Source organism: Neopsephotus bourkii, unplaced genomic scaffold (assembly GCF_033783945.1).
Source record: "Neopsephotus bourkii isolate Nb327-2 ecotype Australia unplaced genomic scaffold, CSIRO-AGI_Nbou_v1 NB_867, whole genome shotgun sequence".
NCBI classification, from domain to species: domain Eukaryota; kingdom Metazoa; phylum Chordata; class Aves; order Psittaciformes; family Psittacidae; genus Neopsephotus; species Neopsephotus bourkii.
Window position 1 is genome coordinate 213,305 of NW_026901363.1, and position 19,191 is coordinate 232,495.

General features: G+C 49.7%; 2 protein-coding genes across 2 annotated transcripts in view; one reads left to right on the forward strand and one right to left on the reverse strand.

The window, feature by feature from the left end:
* Positions 1-19,191, reverse strand: part of LOC133214031 (potassium voltage-gated channel subfamily C member 1-like) — a 310,932-nt gene that overhangs the window by 77,060 nt on the left and 214,681 nt on the right. The gene's annotated exons all lie outside the window — the stretch shown is intronic.
* ZNF185 (zinc finger protein 185 with LIM domain) overlaps positions 3,816-19,191 on the forward strand; it is a 35,208-nt gene continuing 19,832 nt past the window's right edge. Inside the window, exons 1-9 of the mRNA XM_061356672.1 lie at positions 3,816-3,887; positions 14,208-14,283; positions 14,947-15,085; positions 15,931-15,984; positions 16,303-16,341; positions 16,652-16,726; positions 17,012-17,086; positions 17,708-17,788; positions 18,784-18,867. Coding sequence (XP_061212656.1) covers positions 14,259-14,283; positions 14,947-15,085; positions 15,931-15,984; positions 16,303-16,341; positions 16,652-16,726; positions 17,012-17,086; positions 17,708-17,788; positions 18,784-18,867 — 572 coding nt within the window. The 5' untranslated portion in view covers positions 3,816-3,887; positions 14,208-14,258. The remainder of the gene's footprint in view (positions 3,888-14,207; positions 14,284-14,946; positions 15,086-15,930; positions 15,985-16,302; positions 16,342-16,651; positions 16,727-17,011; positions 17,087-17,707; positions 17,789-18,783; positions 18,868-19,191) is intronic.

Genomic DNA, 19,191 nt, shown 5'->3' on the forward strand with positions numbered 1-19,191 from the left:
CTCCTATGCAGGTGTGTCTTCATGACCATGGGTGAGATTAGTGTATTCTAGCACTAAATAGCCCAGGATCTACGATTCTGTTCTGCTACCTGCTATTAGGAAGGTGAGGTCTGGTGTTTTGGCAGTACTTTGTAATGACACCTCACGAAAAACCAGTTTGATTCCCTTGTAACAAATGGGTGTAGTGGTTTTACACCCTTCTACTCATCACAGCTCTGCTCAGTCTCTACTGGAGCTTTATTTTTCTGTCACCTTGGCAAAGGCCCACAGCATTGGTAGGTTAGTCACCTTCCTTCCACCTTCAGCACAAGGATGGGGCACAGAGTTACACATGAGAACACATTATTGAATAAACAGGAAACATTTCAATGGAGCTCAGTGCTCTGGAGGATGGTGATCAACTTCTCATGACTAGAAGATAAATGTAGGGGTAGTGATAACTGAATCCGAGCTGGTCAGGGAGACTCTGTGCCTCTGTGGTAGGAATGACAAGAACTGATGTGCTACTCAGTACAGCCACCTTCCCCTGGCATTGGCTGCCTCGCCTGGGGGTTGAGCAGGTTCCTACCTCACAGACATCAGTGTTTGTAAAGGTATGTGCACTGCACCCCTGAAGAGGAATGTAACTGCAGGGTTACACAGGCTGGTTTTAAATGGGCTGCTCTGGAAGCAATAGCAGTGTGTCTGTGGCAGAAGAGAGCTCAGAGCAAGACAGCAAGAAGAGACTATAGTACAGGCATGATTGCAGCACACAGCCAGCCTGACCTGCTTCTGCTGGGCTGAGGGATTCCCTCTGGGACAGCCTCTGGACTCCAAGGAGTTTAGAGCTCCTCTGCTGAATGCAGTGTTCAAACCCCAGCCTCAAACAGAAACACTCTTGTAGGAAAGTGTCTGATTTGCAGGTCAGTCCTCAATTTTTCTGTTTATTTCTTGATGCAAGTACGCCTCATACTTGCCATGATCTCTCCTGGGCAGTTCTTGTGGTGAAGTCAGCTTCTGTTTCTTCTTTATGTACCTAAACAGAGCCCTTTAAGCCGTTTGCTGTTCCACCTTCTCTCCTACCAACAAGTGGTTTCTGTGGCTGCAGCTTCCTTGTGTGATGCAAGTCTCATGTCTCACTGATCCCAAATGATCTGCGTTGCACTGCACTAAGAATGTAAGAGACCAACAGCAGTGAAACAAGCATCAAACAGTGCTGATGGTGAAACAGCTTTATGAGGTGCTTGTGCTTTTCTTCTGAAGGAGGCTGGGGGAGAATCCATTTCCTGGTGAAGTTGAGTACTCCAGGCTCATGGCTGGGGCAGGAGACCAGGTCTGCTTGGGTGGTTCAAGCCAGGCCCTCTTGCTTTTAACCTGGTACAGAGGAAGCAAATGCCCCTCTTGGATTCTGCTTCTGGACTGAGGAAGTCAAGGGTTTGCTCCAGAGGTGTGCAGGTTGGCTGTGCTATCTCCAGATGAGGCTGGTCTTGCCAGGGAGGCTGAGTTTGGTGGCTTTCTCCTGAAGCCTGGTGAATTTGTCACTGTTTAACCTGTAGCTGCTATCAGGGAAAGGCTGCTGCTTCATCCCATGGTAAGATTTACAGTTTTGCTAACTTCAGAGCAGTATCAGACTGTAGCAGAAAGGCCCAGTTTCACTCCCACTACAGACACACCTACATGCACACTGCCTACTGAATGAATTCGTAGAGTCCCAGACTTGTTTGGGTTGAAGGGACCTTAAAGCTCACCCAGCTCCACCCCTGCCATGGGCAGAGACACCTTCCACTAGAGCAGCTTGCTCCAAGCCCCTGTGTCCAACCTGGCCTTGAGCACTGCCAGGGATGGGGCAGCCACAGCTTCTCTGGGCACCCTGTGCCAGCGCCTCAGCACCCTCACAGGGAAGAGCTTCTGCCTAAGAGCTCAGCTCAGTCTCCCCTCTGACAGGTTAAAGCCATTTCCTTTGTCCTGTCCCTACAGGCCCTTGTCCAAAGCCCCTCTCCAGTTTTCTTGTAGCCCTTTAGGCACTGGAGCTGCTCTAAGGTCTCCCCTTAAGGAGCCTTCTCTTCTCCAGGCTGAACATAGATCTGGAGTCTTTATCCCAAGCCTCTTCTGGAAGCTGAGAGAGATGATGCTCCTGGTCTGATTGTCTCAGTTAAGTGCCTAAAATGAGCTGACTTCCCCTACAGACTGACTGGACGTTACCTTTACCTTTGCTCTGGAGGTACTTGGTGGTGCTGTGTTTTGGTGGCTCTGTGGTGTGGGCTCTCCCAGGTGTCACCCATGCCTGCTGCCAAAACCCTCCTGCCTCTGGCCACTGCTGTGGGTTTGAAAAGCCATGTCATTAAAACCTGAACATGCTTCTGTAATTAGGAGGAAGCAAACCACCCATCAGGGTTTCTGTGCCTGCTGGTGTGAGTGACATCCAGCTATAGTTTGGAAAGAGTGGTTTATCTAAGAGCTTAATTGGGATAAACCCACAAAGGCTTGTTTGGGACTGATTGTCTTGAACTGCTCAAGCTGCTGTGCACCGCATGTGTTCTTGCTGAGCTCTGTTTGCAGAATGGGAGGACTGCGAACTGTGGTGACACGGCAGCTCCAGTTTAAGGTAAGCTGTCTGCATGGTTGGCTGTGGTGGTTATCAGCTGAGCAAAGCTTATGAAAAACCTTTTCTACCGAGGGAGAAAAAAGAAAAAGGGAAAAGTGTGTTCCTGTTGTACTCTCCTCACTGGGAAACAAGGCAAAGCTGTGGTTTGCTTGTATGCTGACACGCATATACATATATACCATGTATCCTTTGTTATCTACTGTCCCTGACTCTCTGGTGTTGTCCAGAAGATAGAAGGTCCCTTTCCATGTTCTGCCAGTCCTGGAAGACAACTGCTCTTGAGGCTTCTTCTTTCCAGGCTTTTTGAAGTGCTCTCTCCTGGGACACCCACTCCCTGAGAGGTCTGTGACGATCATTCTGTCCTTGGATCATCCACTTCTGCTCCTCTTTGGCAGCACCCATGGCTGGAAGAGCTTCCCAGCTTTACTCTTTCTGTAGAAGCAGTGTTTGGCAGCCATCTGCTAAATGGTGACAAGGGTGCAGTGTCTGAGGGACGTGTTGTTGCCCTTGGTGATCTTCCTGTGCCGACCTTGAGTCTCTGAGATGTGTGAGCTTGATTCTCCTGGCAATTATATTGCTGCAAATGAAAGCAGCTCCCCTGAAATGAAGGGTGACACTGCTTCGAAACAGATGGGAGAGAGACAACTGCTGGGTAGGTCTTGGATTTAGCCACAAGGATAAGCTGGTACATTCCATGCAAGGCAGCAGCTGAAGTGCAGGCATTGCCACAGCAGAGCAGTGCGCTGCCAGGAGACACAGGTACCTCTGCACTGAAGGACCATGAACATAAGGGGAAGAAGGTGTGCTGCTGCCCTTCCCCAGGGCTGCATTAACAACTGGATCATGGCTTCTTAAATGTACCTTGTTGAAACGGGAAATAAGCTGAGAGGGGAGTGGATATAGCAGAATAAAATCCCTTTTATTCCAGTGTAAACTGCCCATGTGTGGCAGTTGCAGCAGTGTCATAGTTGTCCTTTGTCTTTCCCAGGTAAGCTTTAACTCTCCTCTTGCTTTACTCCCAGGAAGCTGAATGTGGCTGGTGTGATGTACAGCAGTGAGTAGTCGAATGATGTCCTTCACACAAGTGCTGCTGTGCAACAGCCTTGCTGTGTTAGCCGGCAGCTGAAATTACCCAGGTAGTGTTTGCACCAGAAAGCTGTGAGTACATGAAGTGAACTATAATGTCTCCTTTTGCCCCTTCTCTCAGGAGCATTGCTGCAGGATAAGGACAGTGGGACTGATACAGGTTTCAGACTGGAGCAGCAAAGGAACTGATTCCTGAAGCAGAGGAAGGCCATGCCAGGTCAGTGCTAGATCAGCAGGGCTTTGGGTGGCATCAGGAGGCTGGAGAGTGAGGAAACATTATAGAGAGTTGATCTGACAAGGTTTGAATGGTGGTTCACATGGAGGAGAAGAGTCTTGTCTCTGTATCTCACCAGGCTACGTGCTGTGCTGCATGTCTTTCACTAACAGCTCGCTCACCCAAGTTGTTGTGATGGAGCTGCCAGCTTGGAAATAGGTTCTCTTCTACTCTCCCTTGTCACCACACCCCTGACCATGACCTGTCTTAGGAAGTTTTGTACATGTGCTTTGCGCCTGTATCTTCAAGCTAGTAACGAAACGTTGCTTCATGCTGCACCTATCTCCTCTTAGTTAACTAGAACAGCAGTTCCTGGTGTTCTCCTTTCCTCTGAGTGCTGACAGGGAGCTGATGTTTTAGCCTCTGTGGGTGCCACTTCAACAGACTAGTCTGCATGTAGTAAGACAACACTCAGCTTCTGAGTGTATTGTTTTAGCATCTCCTCATCCCTTTCTTTCGGTGTTTTAACATCAAGGTGCTCATGATAGGAGCTTTTTTGTTTGTTTGAATATTCATTGTGGAACAGTGTGCTCAGACTGGAAAACAAGCGTAGTCCTTAGAGCCTGGGGTGTCCCTTCTGTTCGCTTGGCAGAGCACCTCCTGCACCCAAGAGGCTGGCCAGGCTGTTAGTCACTCTTACTTCAGGAAAGAACCTGAACAAACCTTCAGCAAACGATGGGATGACTCAGGGGTTACTGAAAATAAAGCTGCACTGTCAGCTGGAGCCCTGAAGCAGAGGATGCTTCACAGAGGTAGGGTCTCAGCCATGTTTTAAACAGCCCACTTCAAACACCTCGTGTTTTCCTGGGTTGGACACCTTGCTGTGCCCACTCCCAGCTCAGGGTGTGGATCTGTGGATATTACATCTGCTCTCCTTCCCTTATCTGAGTTGGGATCACCAGCAGCCTCTGGGGAAGGAAGCTCAGCTGAGCTTGTGGTGTTTCAGCCCAAGTACATCAGAGGGAAAGATCTGGGATCGGAGTAACAACGTCGACATCAGGGCTTTTCAGACCTTATCTTCCCTGTGCTGCTGGGAGCCAGGGATGGGCTATTATCCCTGTTAGAGCACATCCCGGCCCAGCCTGCTGGGGTTTGCCCACTGTTGTACAGCAGATCCATCACATTGCTGCAGGGAGAGAACTGGAGCCTTCCTCTCCAGCAGCTCATCTACTACAGGCATGGTATTAATTCTGGTTGGTGCATGGGGCAGGAGAAAGTGTGTGTTGAGGTGGGAAGAGGACCTGAGAGATGCTTAGCTGGGGCTTCATCACCTTCTCATGTGCTGCAGTGCTGGGCTGAAGCCTTGGCTTCTCACAAGTGCTCTAAACTCATGTCCCCAACCACCAGTCTTTAGGAACTGGCAAAATGTGTGTCCAGGGGTCCTGTTTTGTCCATTCAGAGACTCACTAAAGCTGGGCCTCAGGGATCTTGTGTGACCACAGCAATTAGAAGGGGAACTGAGCTGAGGAGGAGCAGAGTACCTGCCAATTACAGTGAATAGTGATATTCACACCTGTGCACCTCATTTAATTAGTTACAACTAGACAATCACTGCTGGGTGCTAATTACACCAGTCCCTCTTGCTACCTGGGTACCACCGCTGCAAGCAGCTCTGAGACTCGAGGGCTTGCTGGTACCTGGTAGGTATAGGGTTGCTGCTGCCTCCTTTCAGGGCTGGGAGTGCTTGGCCTGGGATGAAATTCAGTGGGGTGAGAGCTGGGGGACTGCTCTGTGCTGCCCCATCCCAGCACAGGGCTGGGGAACGTGGCATTTGCTGGAGAATGTGAGGAATGTAGAGGCGAGCTCACAGGGAGGGGAGACCTGTAAAGAGAAACCTGTTTGATTTCCCTGAAGGGCAAAACACACCCAAGTCTCCTCCTCAAAACAAGGCTTGGCTTTCAGAGCCAGCCCTCTCAGCTCTGGCAGGTAACACTCAGCCTCACCCACAGCTGCCTCTGCTGCCATCCGAGGTACCCGCTGCCAGCCTGGGGGGGCTGAAGTGCCCGGAGGTTGTTTGGAAGCTGCTGCACATCCATCTTTGGGGGGACACCACAGCTGAAGGAGCCTCTGCAGGTAGGGCTGGGCAGGGGGGTTAGACCTCTGAGTCCAGCAGAGGTGCTGCTTCTGGTGTTTCTGAGTGCTGTGTCTCTCCCTGTGCTCTCTCTGTGTGGGGAGGAGGAAGAGGAGGGCTGTCTTTTCCTGACCTGCAGGGATCTGAGGGGTGAGGGAGGCTTGAACCAGTACCTTCAATCCTCCTCCTGCAAGGGGAAGTGAAGATCTTTAGTGTGTTGATTCAAAGAGTGGCTCTAAAATGGTACATGAGTACTGCAGGGATGGTGTTAGCACAAGTACACCCATGAGGCTGAAGAGGGGAGGTTTGAGTATGGCTCTTTGTTGCTTACCCCTGTCTGATCGAAATTCCCTCCTTTGCCCATTGCCACACGTGTTTCCAAAACCTGTCCCCCCTCTTAATTTACCTGCTAGAGCAGGGGCATGGTATGAGCTGACTGAGGACAGTCTGTATGGGGGCAGGAGCTAACAGAGCCCGGACAAGACCAGTTAATGTGAGCCTGTGACCCTTGACAACCTCTTGGGAGGTGTGGGGTGAGCTGTGTGTGCCTCTTTCTGCCTCTCCATCCCCACTTCCCAGCACTCATGTGGGACAGAGGTAGGTGCAGGTAGAGATATTTTGCTCTCTCTTGCTCTGCCTTGTTTTGCTCTCTCTGAATCAGGATGAAATCGGCACCCTGGAAAGGAGTGGTACAGCTGGTGAGGAGGAGATGAGCACCTCCCTCAGCCTTTGCTTCATCCCAGCTTGGTGAAGCTGCCTCTGTTCTTCCCTCCACACCCCTCTGCTCAGCCCTGGGCTCCTCCAGGACAAACCCCTTGCAGGAGGATGAGCTGGATTCAGCCGCACAGGTTGCTCCACCTCAAGCTAGGGAGCAGAGGTGTTCCCCCATCAGACTGATCAGGATGTTAGACTGGTTTATTTGAACTACCCATCCAAGTTTATTCCCCAAATTTATCAGGTTTTAATTGGAAGTCCCATTTCCACAAATGTTTTTTCTGGCAAAACTTGGTACCTTCTCTGCAATGAAGCTTCCATGAGGTTTTCTGCCCTGCTCTGTTTGTGGGACACAAACACACAGCTCTGCCTTTGAAAGCAGAAGGAACTTTTCCTTTTGTCTTGCTTTCATCTGTAGACATCAAGGCTTAAGGTCAAGGGCATGTGGGTGCGGTAAACACCCTCCACATCCTTCTTCCTTTTCAAATACAGAAATTAGTTGAGCAATTAGGAATTAATGCCTTGTAATTAGAGTAATGAATCTGTATAACCAGGATAGGAAAAAATGTACTTTTGGACAGTAACAGCAGCGAGGTTTGGGTTTTGGGGGGTCATGCTGCAGCAGTTTGTACAGCAGAGCCCCAGGTTGATCTCCTGGGACAGGCAGGTTTGGGTGCTGCTCTCAGTCAGTGTATGCCACGTGTTCCTTACTCCGGTAGCTCACATCTTTGCCAACTCCATCTGGTCAGACTGAATCCTTGTTTTCTTGTGGGGTATGTGGTTGCAAGTGAATGACAAGAGATGATTATTGTGCATTTGCAGCTTTACAGCTGCTGTCCCTGACATGGCTGAAATGTGTCTGTGCTGCTTAGGTGAATGAGTTCTGTGCAGGCTTCCCCGGGGCAGTTACAGGGTTTCATCTCTACTTTCCCTCCTTTTGCAGCTTAGCTGCTCCTTGGAGCATCTCTGCATGCACTGAAGAAGATAGGGATGAGCTGGTGTATTGCATGAGCCTAGAAGGACTGATTTAAGGTTGTCTGGACTGCTTCAACTATTGCATTGCTGGTTTGACTTGAGAGGTCATCGAATCATAAAATGGCTTGGGTTGGAAAGGATCTTAAAGCTCAGGACCTTAAAACTCTCCCAGTTCCAACCCCCTGCCACAGGCAGGGACACCTTCCACTAGATCAGGTTGCTCCAAGCCCCATTCATCCTGGCCCTGAACACTGCCAGTGGTGGGGCATCTCCGGGTGCTTCTTAAAAATCACCATTGGAACAGTATTAAATAGTCACTGCATGGTAAAGGGGAAAGGTAAGAGTAAAGCTGGTCCTTCAGAGAAGTTAAACATTGCCTATAATATGAGGACTCACCACCCTGCCTGTACAGATGACCATCCAGCTGGGCTTTAACTGTTCAGAGGTACTTATGTATGAATTTATCTCCATTTGAAAGCCCACAGCCATCCAGTTGCTCCTAATACTGTGCCAATATGAAGGTAATAAATGTTATTTGCCACTGAGACTCTGGCCAAGCCCAGGACCATGCCTCAGGCTGTGGTCTGCGCTTCAGAGACTGACTGACAGCCTCCCACTTCAAACACATTCAGTGTGTGGGAGGTGGGATGAGATCCTATATTGGAGGTTGTGGGCTCCCATTGTGAAGCCTGAAGTGCAGTTCCTGTTGCCACTGGTTTCCTCAAGTGCAGGCAGTGGGACGGAAGCACCCATCCTTCCCAGGCACGGGATGTCACTCAGGTCAGAGCTCAGAAATAAATCTAGTTTTGAGTCTGTTTGCTCCAAACTGTCACAGCCACTGGGCACAGATCCAGGGTAAACTTCCTTTACTGGTTCAAACTTGGTGAAATTAACAGCAAGGGTTAAGTGTGCCCTGGCAGGGCTTAGCTGAGTCAGGCGCAGTCTAGCCAGGCTGCTGTCCTTCACAGCAGATCAGGTAACAGCTAGGCAAAAGCATAACCCAGGCACAAAGTCTGCATTGTGTGCTCTGGCTAATGCAAGAGCAATGTAAGTACATGCCCACGCCTAACCCAGGGCAGTCAGCATCAGCAGCCCTGCAGCCTGGCTCTGCCTCCTGCAGGCAGGAGCTGGGTTGCATGTGCTGAATGCTAAACCAGGGTCCCACCTCTCACCACATAGGCTCAGAGAGGGATTTGGACCCTGGCTTAGGTCCAGATGACCGGATTCTCAGCAGGGTTTAGGAGGTTCAAACGAAGAAGGGTCAAACCTTTTGCAAGCTTTAAATACATTTTAATTTGAGGACTGTGAAGGTCAGAATAGGCCTTAATTAAACTGGGATCTTCCGCATGACTGAGCTCAGTCCTGCTGGTGCTGAGGTCCAGCATTCAGGTCACTGGCCAAGTCCTCCATTAGCACTCAAGTTCCTTGCTGCTGAAGTGAGTTTTGTGCTTTAACCCAGGGCCAGGAGGAGCATGTGAGAGCTCCTTGGAAAGCAGTGTGGTGGCACGGGTGGGCTTTGCTGGCTGCAGGTCCTGGGTCACAGTAGGTGAGGCAGGACTGATTTGCTGTTGGTCACATAAGTAATGCCACGAGGGCTTTGGGTTGAAGGAAAGAGCAGGTTTAGGACAGTTTGTGTTGAGGCCACAAGAGTTTAACTTGGTTAACATAGGTCAGCTGAAGGGGTGGGCTGGTTGATGCAGCACGGAGCATCTCATCGTGCAGTTCTCGCAGTGACCAGCATAATAAAGGGATCCTGGTGCCCTGGACATCAAAGGGAGATCCCGTCCTGTGAGCAGGGAGCATGGGGAACAGGAGTGCTGTAGCATGAACTGATGCCCAGCCTGGGCTGTGTGGACAGATGAGGAGTTTAAAGGCAGCCTGTGGCACTCTCCAGGAACGCTGCATTCACAGGATCAAAGCAGCTCTGCTTCCTTTCCTAGGGCATTCATTCAGTCCTCTGAACTGGGTCCAGTGTCAGATCCAGCTCATCATTGGGATGAATGGATGGCAAGGTGCCCATTAAGGGCTGTTATTGTAAGTGCCCTGCAAACTCCTGACAACAGCAGGCTAAAAATGGTTATTAACATGGTAAAGCTACAGTTGGGCTGTCACAAAGGAGGATGCTGGCAGGTTTTTCTTCTGTGCTTGCAGGTAATAGGAGCTACAGTCAGCTTTTAAAGAACAGTGAGTGTTTCATCTCCTGGGGTGTAATTACATCTTTTTTAAGTGGCTTACATGGAAAGAAGAATCATTCCCAATTAAGTGATGTGCTACTGGTTTCAGGCACTTGAAGAATTTATTAGCAAAGAGGGATGGTCTGGCTGTCCATCAGTTCCTGTGCAGAGGACGGAGTGGGTAAGGATGTACCACACTCTGCCCACTGCCCAGGGCTAGAAGCAGTGCACGGGCTGTGATCTGTAGGGATCACTCCCTGCTGAGATCTCTCCCAGCCATCTCCTCTGCTGGTACCACTGCTGTTGATGCCCACTGGTGTGGTCCCTGGGCATCTAAAAAGCAGCTCAGGTGCCTGTTTGCCTGGCAGATTGGCGGGTTTCACCAGGAGCTGCTCTCTGAAGCACTGCAAAGAGAGACTCTCATTACAGCACTCCATAGCTGGGAGCTGCTTTATGAACTCAAAGTACATTGAGACACCCGGGTTAGGGCTGGAAGCACTGCACCCCGGAACATGCCAAAGGGAAGCTGGTGCCTGCCCACAGGCAGATGTGCCTCATAGGCTGAATCTAAATACGGTTTCAGCTCCGCTTGCCTTATTAAATATCTTGTAATTGCTCTCATTCACGTGGTGAGGATCTCCAGAGTTAGTGTCTTCATCAGGATGGGTGAGTCTGGATGGAGCAGCCTTGAGGAGAAGGATTTGGGGTGCTGGGTGAGGATAAGCTCCCCATGACGTGGCTTCAGTGTGCACTAAAGGCCAAAGCCCCCAGTGTGCTGAGCTGCACCCCCACAGTGTGAGCAGCAGGTTGTGGGAGGGGATTCTGCACCTCTACTGCACTCTCGGAATCCCCCCTTTGGTCCTGATCCAGCTATGGGGTATGGTATTTGAATTTGCTCTGCACGGGCAGTACACGTGGCTCTGTGAGTCACAGAGCTTTTAAACCAGATGAAATCCAAGTTATTTTAGCCCAGAAGTCTGTAAGAAGGTGCAGGAGGAACTGAATTCTGTCCATTGTGCTACCTAGGAGGTATCCCTAGCTTTGTAGTTGACAGGTAGGTCATGGGTGGACATAGCTGTGTCTGAAGTATTGCCTCTGGCAATGCCTGCTGTCCCTGCTGAGGGCAGGAGCTGCTCCACCATGGTCACTTGGGGGGTTTGTTGCTTGTTTGGTGTCTCTTTAGCAGGTCGTGCTGATTAACTTATATCAGTCCTGGGTAAAAGTAGCACACCATGGCCTCCTGAAGCCTGAGTGCCAGGGCTCTGTCCACACGGAAATCAGTACATAACTGGGAAGAAAAGCCTGCACTGGATTTGTTTTAGTAAGGAACCGTGACAGGACATGGCTGCAGCCCAGACAGGGCACCTGGGAAGTGTTGTGCCACAGGGGCTGCCTCAAGCTCCTCAGCAGCAAAGGAAATACATGGCTCTCTGTCCACAGCCAGATGCAATTCCTTCCTTTCTATGGTTGCTGTCAGCAGGGGATCACCTCTCAGAGCTGGGCTCACACAACCCAATCTTGGATTTATTTCAGCATCCCAGGACGCTTTGCACACTTGAAGCCCAAGGTGGCTCTGTGAGGTTGTCCAGGGAAAGTGGATGAAGGGAATTGTTCTCCAAAGCCCAGTGTTTTGGAGCAAACCTAACGGTGCAAGAGAGCCTGCAGGAGCTGTTGGGATCAGGAAGTGGAGGACTATTGCTCATTCACATAACAATGGCACCCAAGGGTACCAATTCGGATCAAGTGCCTGATGATGGTGTTGTGCAGATGCTTAATAGGAGGCACTTGGCCCTGAAGGGCTCCCACTGGGCATCTGGAGAAAACCCTACTGTATAAATGGGGAACAGGGATTTTTGTTTGGTCTCAGATTTTATATTTATAGTGAACGTTTGGGAGACACTGTATTTTCTTGACCAGCTCTGGTATCTAAACCAGTGACTTGGTGACTTACTGCGTGTCCTTTTAATAGAGATGTTCCTACTTGCCATCAGAAGCATTTTCTATGAGGCAGTGAATAAACAGAATACAGAAAGGTGCGTCCAGCCTGGCAGAGCTTATTCTCCCACTATAAGGCAAGAGATGGATCTAGGTTTAGGCAGAAGAAAGAGGTTTTGGTCTACACTAGAGGTGCTCTGTATCAGCAACAGGATAGTGTGGCCACGGGGACTTGGACTGCACAAAATACAGAGGAATCCATTGCCATGTTTCCTGTCCTGAAGCATCATTTTTAGGCCATGGCAAGTTATCTGAACTGTGTTTTCCCCTTTTATCTCTGATTGTGCCACAGGTGCCAGGTGCCTGGGTTAATATTTGAGCTGTGTTGGCAAGAGGAGGCCAGGGAACACCATGTCTCTGGCTTCTTGGGCAAAGTGTTTCTTCTGGGGCTCTTTGAGGACCTGTCCTGCAAACATAGAATCATAGAATAGTTAGGGTTGGAAAGGACCTTAAGATCATCAAGTTCCAACCCCCTGCTATGGGCAGGGATACCTTGCCCTAAACCATATCACCCAAGGCCTCGTCCAACCTGGCCTTGAACACTGCCAGGGATGAAGCATTCACAACCTCCCTGGGCAACCCATTCCAGTGCCTCACTACCCTAACAGGAAAGAATTTCCTCCTTATATCCAATCTAAACTTCCCCTGTTTAAGTTTTAACCCATTATCCCTTGTCCTACCACTACAGTCCCTAATGAAGAGTCCAAAACATAGCTGCAGTGGTGTATGGCTGGAGCCTGTGTCACAGCCAGCTCCAGGGGTCCCACGTACCCCGCAATGCTGCCAGAGGGAGGCTTTTCCTGGCTCCCAAACTCACAGGCCCTGCTCCCAGCTTCTCAATGACTCCCACAAGGTGGAAGCTGCTTTTGGATCCTAAACCCTCCAGAAATCCAGAAACCCACTCCAGTGAAGCCTGAACTTAGCTCACTGGGACAGAAAGTATTGTCTTATCTGAAGTCTGGAGGTGCCCAGAGCTGGGGAACTGCTGTTGGGATCAGCTGCAGTCTGCTCTGGCTCCCAGGCAAGTGGAGCACATTGTTTCTATACTAATAGAGGAAATTGTATCCTATTATGGCTGTACTAATAATTCCCAAAGAAGCTGTACCAACAAAACCATTTTCCCCCTTGTAACTTAATATCACACATGGAGGTTCTGGTAGCATAAAAGCATATTTTTGAAGAAACACTTTCATGGACAAAATCAAACATGGGCAAATGCAGTTAAAGAGGAAGATGCGAGTGTTATTCCTGCTAGTAGTTTGCTGTTCTGTCTGTGGTTTGGGTTAGTGGGTCCCATGTATTTCTCTTGTTCTTGTTTCCTCATCACTGCTACTCCCTTGGCATCTGTAGATTATAGAATCCCAGACTGGTTTGTGTTGGAAGGGGCCTTATCAGCTCATCCAGTTCCAACCCCTGCCACGGGTAGGGACACCTTCCACTAGAGCAGCTTGCTCCAAGCCCCATCCAACCTGGCCTTGAACACTGCCAGGGATGGGGCAGCCACAGCTTCTCTGGGCACCCTGTGCTGGTGTCCTACCACCCTTATAGCAGGGTTGGTTAAATCTGCATGGCAAGGGGGATCTGGGAAGGATAAGGAATGACATGGGCTGCCTATTCCTGGAGAAAGCTTTTTGGGAGTGTTTCAGAAGGGAGGGAGCCTTGGGGTAATAGCAGAGAGCTTGTTCACCATCAGTGCAAAGTGGATAAGGAGTGGATGGTGCAGCGGGTAGATCTGCAGCTGAGACAAGACAGAGGAGCCAAGTTTGTCAAGAAGCAGTGCTGTGAGCTCAGCGCTCAGCATTCCTCGTGGGTGTGTGGCTTCGTGGCAGGACTGCAAGGACAAGCCCACCAGGAGATAACAACAGCCTAATTTTAGATTAACAGGCTCCCAAACAGGGCTGGGTGTTTTCATTAATGAATAGCATAGGCACTCAGGAATTCAGGTTCAGCAGAGAGTTTTGGCAAGGAAAGGTTGGAGAAGCTGGAAGTTGCCCTGGATTTTCTCCTCTGAAACAAGGGCTTATCCCATTTTACATGAAAAACTGTGGAGTGAGAAAGGAAAAGAAATATTCCAGTTAAAGGTTCTACTAATCTGAAAACAATGTGTCTATTTTGAGGAGTTTTGCTTCCTTTTGTTTGCTCACAAAGTAAAAAGTCCCATGTGTTTGACTTTGATGCTGAAGGTACACGACATGGGGAGAGATCTTAACTTTGGTTTATATACTGTAGTCTCACTACCCTCCATGCTCTGTGGCTGTGCCGCTGCTGTGATGCTCTCCCTTCCACAGAAATCCACAGGTTTTTGTAGCTTTTCCCCTTTTCCATTTATTCCAGGGGCTTGTTGTCTTCAAGCAGTGACTGAAGGGGAAGGTGCTTCCAAGAACCATGATGTCCCTGGGTGTCACCAAAGGTAATCCTTTTCCCCATCCCGAGCTGCGGGGATGGCTTTGCTTGGTTATATCTCTCTCTGCTCAACTCCGTCAATGTTCAAGGGAGGGGACACCTCTTCCTTAGCTGGGACCTGCTCCAACCTGAGCTCCAACATGTCATGCATTTAGCTGTAATTTCAGTAGCCATGAGGGCAGAGAGAGCTGGAGAACTTAGAACCTGGCTGAGATTTTGAGCTGAGACCAAGCTTCTGCAATGTGCAATAGCCAGACAGCAATGAGAGCACTGCCTTTATTACTGATAAACTCCTAATAATGTGTTATCATCAGAGGAATGTGAAACAAATCGTACAGGGGCTGCCAGGCTGTTCTGAGTGGTCCCAGGAACATCCCCACCCTGCAGAACTCTGTGGCACACTGTTTTAAGCAACATGCTCACAGGACTTAGATGTGAATGGATGGGATGATGTTCCCAAATCCAGAGGTAAGCTGTAACAGTGCCAGGGAGAAGAGTGGAAATGCCTTATTTCCATTAGCAATAAATTTAATTTTCAGTTGTCTTTGATCCTCTTGAGAGAAAATGACTTGATAATGTTAATGTACCCCAGCTCACCTGCTGATGGTGATAATCCTTGCCTTCTCTCAGCAATCCTTCTCATTCCTCCCTTTCCCTCTGCCTCTCCCAGGACGTGCCCTTCCTCCCACGGATGAAGACCGCAGGAGGATCATTAAGCAGATGAAGGTTCGCACCACCCTGAAAGGAGATAAGAGCTGGATCCACCACCACAACTCAGACTCTGAGGATGAGAAGAGCAGCAGCACGCTGTAAGTGTGGCCAATGAGGAATGCTTCTCTCCTCCTTTCCCTCATCAGCCTCCCCTGAGTACTGTTCTCCAGCCTGCAGACGCAGCACACTTGATGCTAGCATGTTTTGGGGTCCCCATGATGCCAGGAATTGTCACTTCCAGAGGGAAGTGATGCTCCTGCATATTTCTGATAAATACAGGCTGGAGAGAAGCTCTGAGAAATGCCCTTTCCTGAGAGCTGGAATCCAGCAGCATAGGCAGGTCTCAAGTCTTTGGGAGAACTCCAAAGTTCTTTGAAGTCAGATTGTGTTTCACCATCTCCAGGGTGACAAAGGCAGGAGCAGATCTTGATGGGAGGGAGTTTAAGTGGTAAAACAGCCAGGTCTGCATCTCCCCCTGCAGCTCACAGAGCTGTGTAAGACAGCAACCCTTGTACCAGGGAACACCACAACCTGCACCAGCTCCTCTTAGATTACAAATTGGTTTTCTCTCAGCAGCTCTCTCCAAAAACATAGAATCCCAGACTGGTTTGCATTGGAAGGGACCTTAAAGCTCACCCAGTTCTAACCACTGCCACAGGCAGGGACACCTTCCACTAGACCAGGTTGCTCCAAGCCCCTGTGTCCAACCTGGCCTTGAACACTGCCAGGGATGGGGCAGCCACAGCTTCTCTGGGCACCCTGTGCCAGCGCCTCAGCACCCTCACAGGGAAGAGCTTCTGCCTAAGAGCTCAGCTCAGTCCTCCCTCTGGCAGGTTAAAGCCATTCCCCCCATCCACTGATGTCCAACACCATTGCCATGTTCAGTGAGGCAGCTCAGCAAGATCAGAAGTTAATTATGTCATTGTGTTTTCTCTTTACTCAGATCTGGACATGGCAGTGGGAGATCCCCAGCACCCAGTGCTCCCCAGAGTGACAGGTAATTCTGGGGACCCATCCTGTTGCTTCCTTTCTGTATGATCTCATGAGGTCAGTGCACACTTTCACTGGTTCTTCACAAACCTGAGCTCTTTCTTCACCTCCTCATAGCCACTCACTGCTGTGCCTGATGAAAAATAGCCCCTGAGAAGAGCCTGCATTGTTCAGTATAATGTACTACAATTGTGTGTGCAGAGCTGAGGTATCACAGCCCAGGTAGCTGGATTTTTAGCTGATGGCCACATGGATCCTTTAATCCTGGTGCTGTTGCTGCTGTTTTCCCCATGTTTCTCTACTCACCAATGTCTTCTTTGCACAGGTCTGCTCCCCCCAAGCCTCAATCCGGTTACCTCATCAGGTCAGTATAAAGTGGGATGTATCTGGGCTGCAGGGGAAGGAGAACTAGATCCGGAGCAGCAAGCATGAAAAATATTACTATGTCTTGGGTTCTTCTATTAGGAACGTTACGATGCTCAGGGAATATCTTGTTGAAGAGAGAGTGTTTCCTTTAACAGGTAGTTTGATGGTGCTGTTAACACAGTCTCAGATCTCCTCTGTATGACACACTGATCAGCACCTTCCTCCCGACAGGACACACAGACACTGTTAGGCCATGGAATGGCTGCAAGTCTTAATTTTAGTTCCTAACATGTCTCTTTTCTCCCCAGAGGGGTGTTCACAAAAACCATTGATAAGACCTCTTCTGTGCCAGATTCTTCACCTTCTAATGAAGCACAAAAAAGGTACATGTATGCCTTGGAGTAGCACCATCCCACAGAGGGTTTGCCCATACTAACAACTCACAGTGGCCCTGTGGAAGCAAAGCAGACCTCAAATCCTAGTCCAAGCCTGTGCAAAGGAGGCAAATGCTGCCCTTTAGTTAAACAGGATTTCCCAAGTTCAGAAAGTGGGTAGATGGGATCACCTTGTTTCCCCTATCACATGGAGCATGGGCTTACCTGGGGAAGGAGAGGTGAAGGGTGAGAGCTGGGGAGGGTCATGCTAACATGTGGTTTGTACATCTGCAGCACCACCACGAAGCGACCCAGCCTGTGCCGCTCCTCCTCTGGCTACAGGATGACCACTGAGGACTACAAGAAGCTGTGAGTGTGCCAAGGGGAGCAGCACTTCTGCCCATGCCAGGCTCAGCAGCACCTGAGCCTCAGTGGTGAGGCCATCTGCATGTGGATGCCCATGTGCAGGACATCCAGGCATGGCTTCATCAGCCAAGCACTTAATAGCTTTGCTAGAAACTGCAGCAGTTCCCAGTGCTCCCTCCAGGCCTGAGTGGGTATCAGGGGTCCCTTGAACTGGTAATGGCCTTTGTGCACGGTGAATTCTAGCACTAGGTAGTAGTTAAGGCAGAAGCTGGAGGATGCAGCCTGGGGACTTGCAGTGTTGCAGACCTTTCTGCAACCAGGGGAAAGGAGGGACAGAGCAGCACTGCTGACATTTCCTATGCAGCTTTTGCTGTCAAAGACTATGGCTCTAATCTGGAATGCAGCTGAGCATTTATGACAAACCAGCTTCTAGGCTTAACCCCTTGACTAAGTCGTGTGGGGACACATGCATGAAAAATACAAGTGCCCTCCACACTTGTGTGCCACACTTCCAGGGTCTGAACCTACTGCCACATGCCCTGCCCTTGGATTTACCCTGGGTTTTGATTGTGCTGCCTCTACAGAGGCAGTTCCCTTACCTTGGCTCTCCCCTTTCTGTTTCAGAGCTCCGTATAATGTTAAGCAAAAATCAGTGGACTTGGATGAGGAGGATGTGCCTTTCACTCCAGATGAACACAAAAAGAGGTATGTCCTCAGCTAACCACCTTCTGCTAGCAGGGGCAGTGAAAAGTGGACTTCAGTTTAACTGTTACTGGGAGGGTCAGTTTGATGATTGCAGCTGAGCCATTAGGGCTCATTGCAGTAAGATAATGATAAGCAGGTAGTTCTACTCAGAGCACAGCTATGCCCATGGGTGACTGCACTCCCAACCACATATAATTAAAAGCCTGACATGATTCAACCTGACAGCATACCCCAATTAATCTGGCAGCTGGAAACAGGTTGTGGAACCCATTAGCTGCATTGTGTCTATGTGGAAAGATAGAGACTACAACCAGCCTAGCAGTGAGGAGAAGAACCACCTCCCACAGCCTACATGTGTGCAACTGAGTCTGGACCACAGGGGGACTTGCACCTACATGCAGATCCAGATGGGTGTCTTGTTCTCATACCAGGAGTAGAATGTGCTTTTTCTGTATGGTGGACCTGCATCGGTGGATCCAGAGTCCCTGTTGCTTTTGGTCAAGTTTCTGAAGATGCTTTTCCTCAGATACAAGGCTTTTACAAATTAAAACTTGGTTATTTGCCCACAGCAGAAGTCCTTTCATGGATCTGCAGCTCTCCCTTGATACATCTGGTGGTGCTGATGTCTGTAAGACACATGCAATCCATGTAGCATGTCAGCCCCAATGCCTGTGCCCCATTTTTTGGTCCCATGGTGTGCAATATTAACAGTCCACATCTTCAAAAGGAGAACTCCCTCTGCCCGCCTGGAAGAGGAAGGGTTTTTTTTTCTTGTACTTAACATGTGCAAGTGCTGTGACCCAGCATCAATGATGCTAAAGAAAAAGATCAGATGTTGTGACCCCTTTCAGCTCCGGGTGGATTCCTGCTCCCAGAGCACAGGAGCTCTGCAGGGCTGGCACATGGCTTGTTCACTTCATGTCTCTTCAAGGCTATAGGCAGCAGCCACTGAGAGCATGAGCAGAATGTGACCCCTTCTCTTCCCTCTCCTCCAGGACAGAGGCAGCCAACAGTGTCTTGAGGCACAGCGCCAGCAGGGAACGTGCTTACGTCCTCTCTGCAGCCAAGAAAAGCAGTGGGTGAGTGTGCAGCATGGGGCAGGAGAGGGGACTCACAGGGGTGGTGGCCTGAGCCAGGCCTCTCTGAAGGGCATGGGTTCCTTTCCATTGAGAGGCGAAGACAGAGCTGCTGTCTCTCCAGGAATGCTAAGGGTGTCTGCTCTTGGTGCACCAGGCATTTGGAGGCCTGCAATCAAGACTTCAGTGTTCAAACTCAGTTCTTACTACTGCTCTCTGCAGTCTGTTGCATGCAGGGGGAAAATCAGACCAAATACAAACTGCACCCACTGTGGATCAGCTTTTTGCCACAGTTTGCCTTTACACTGTTTCTGGATGATAAAGAGT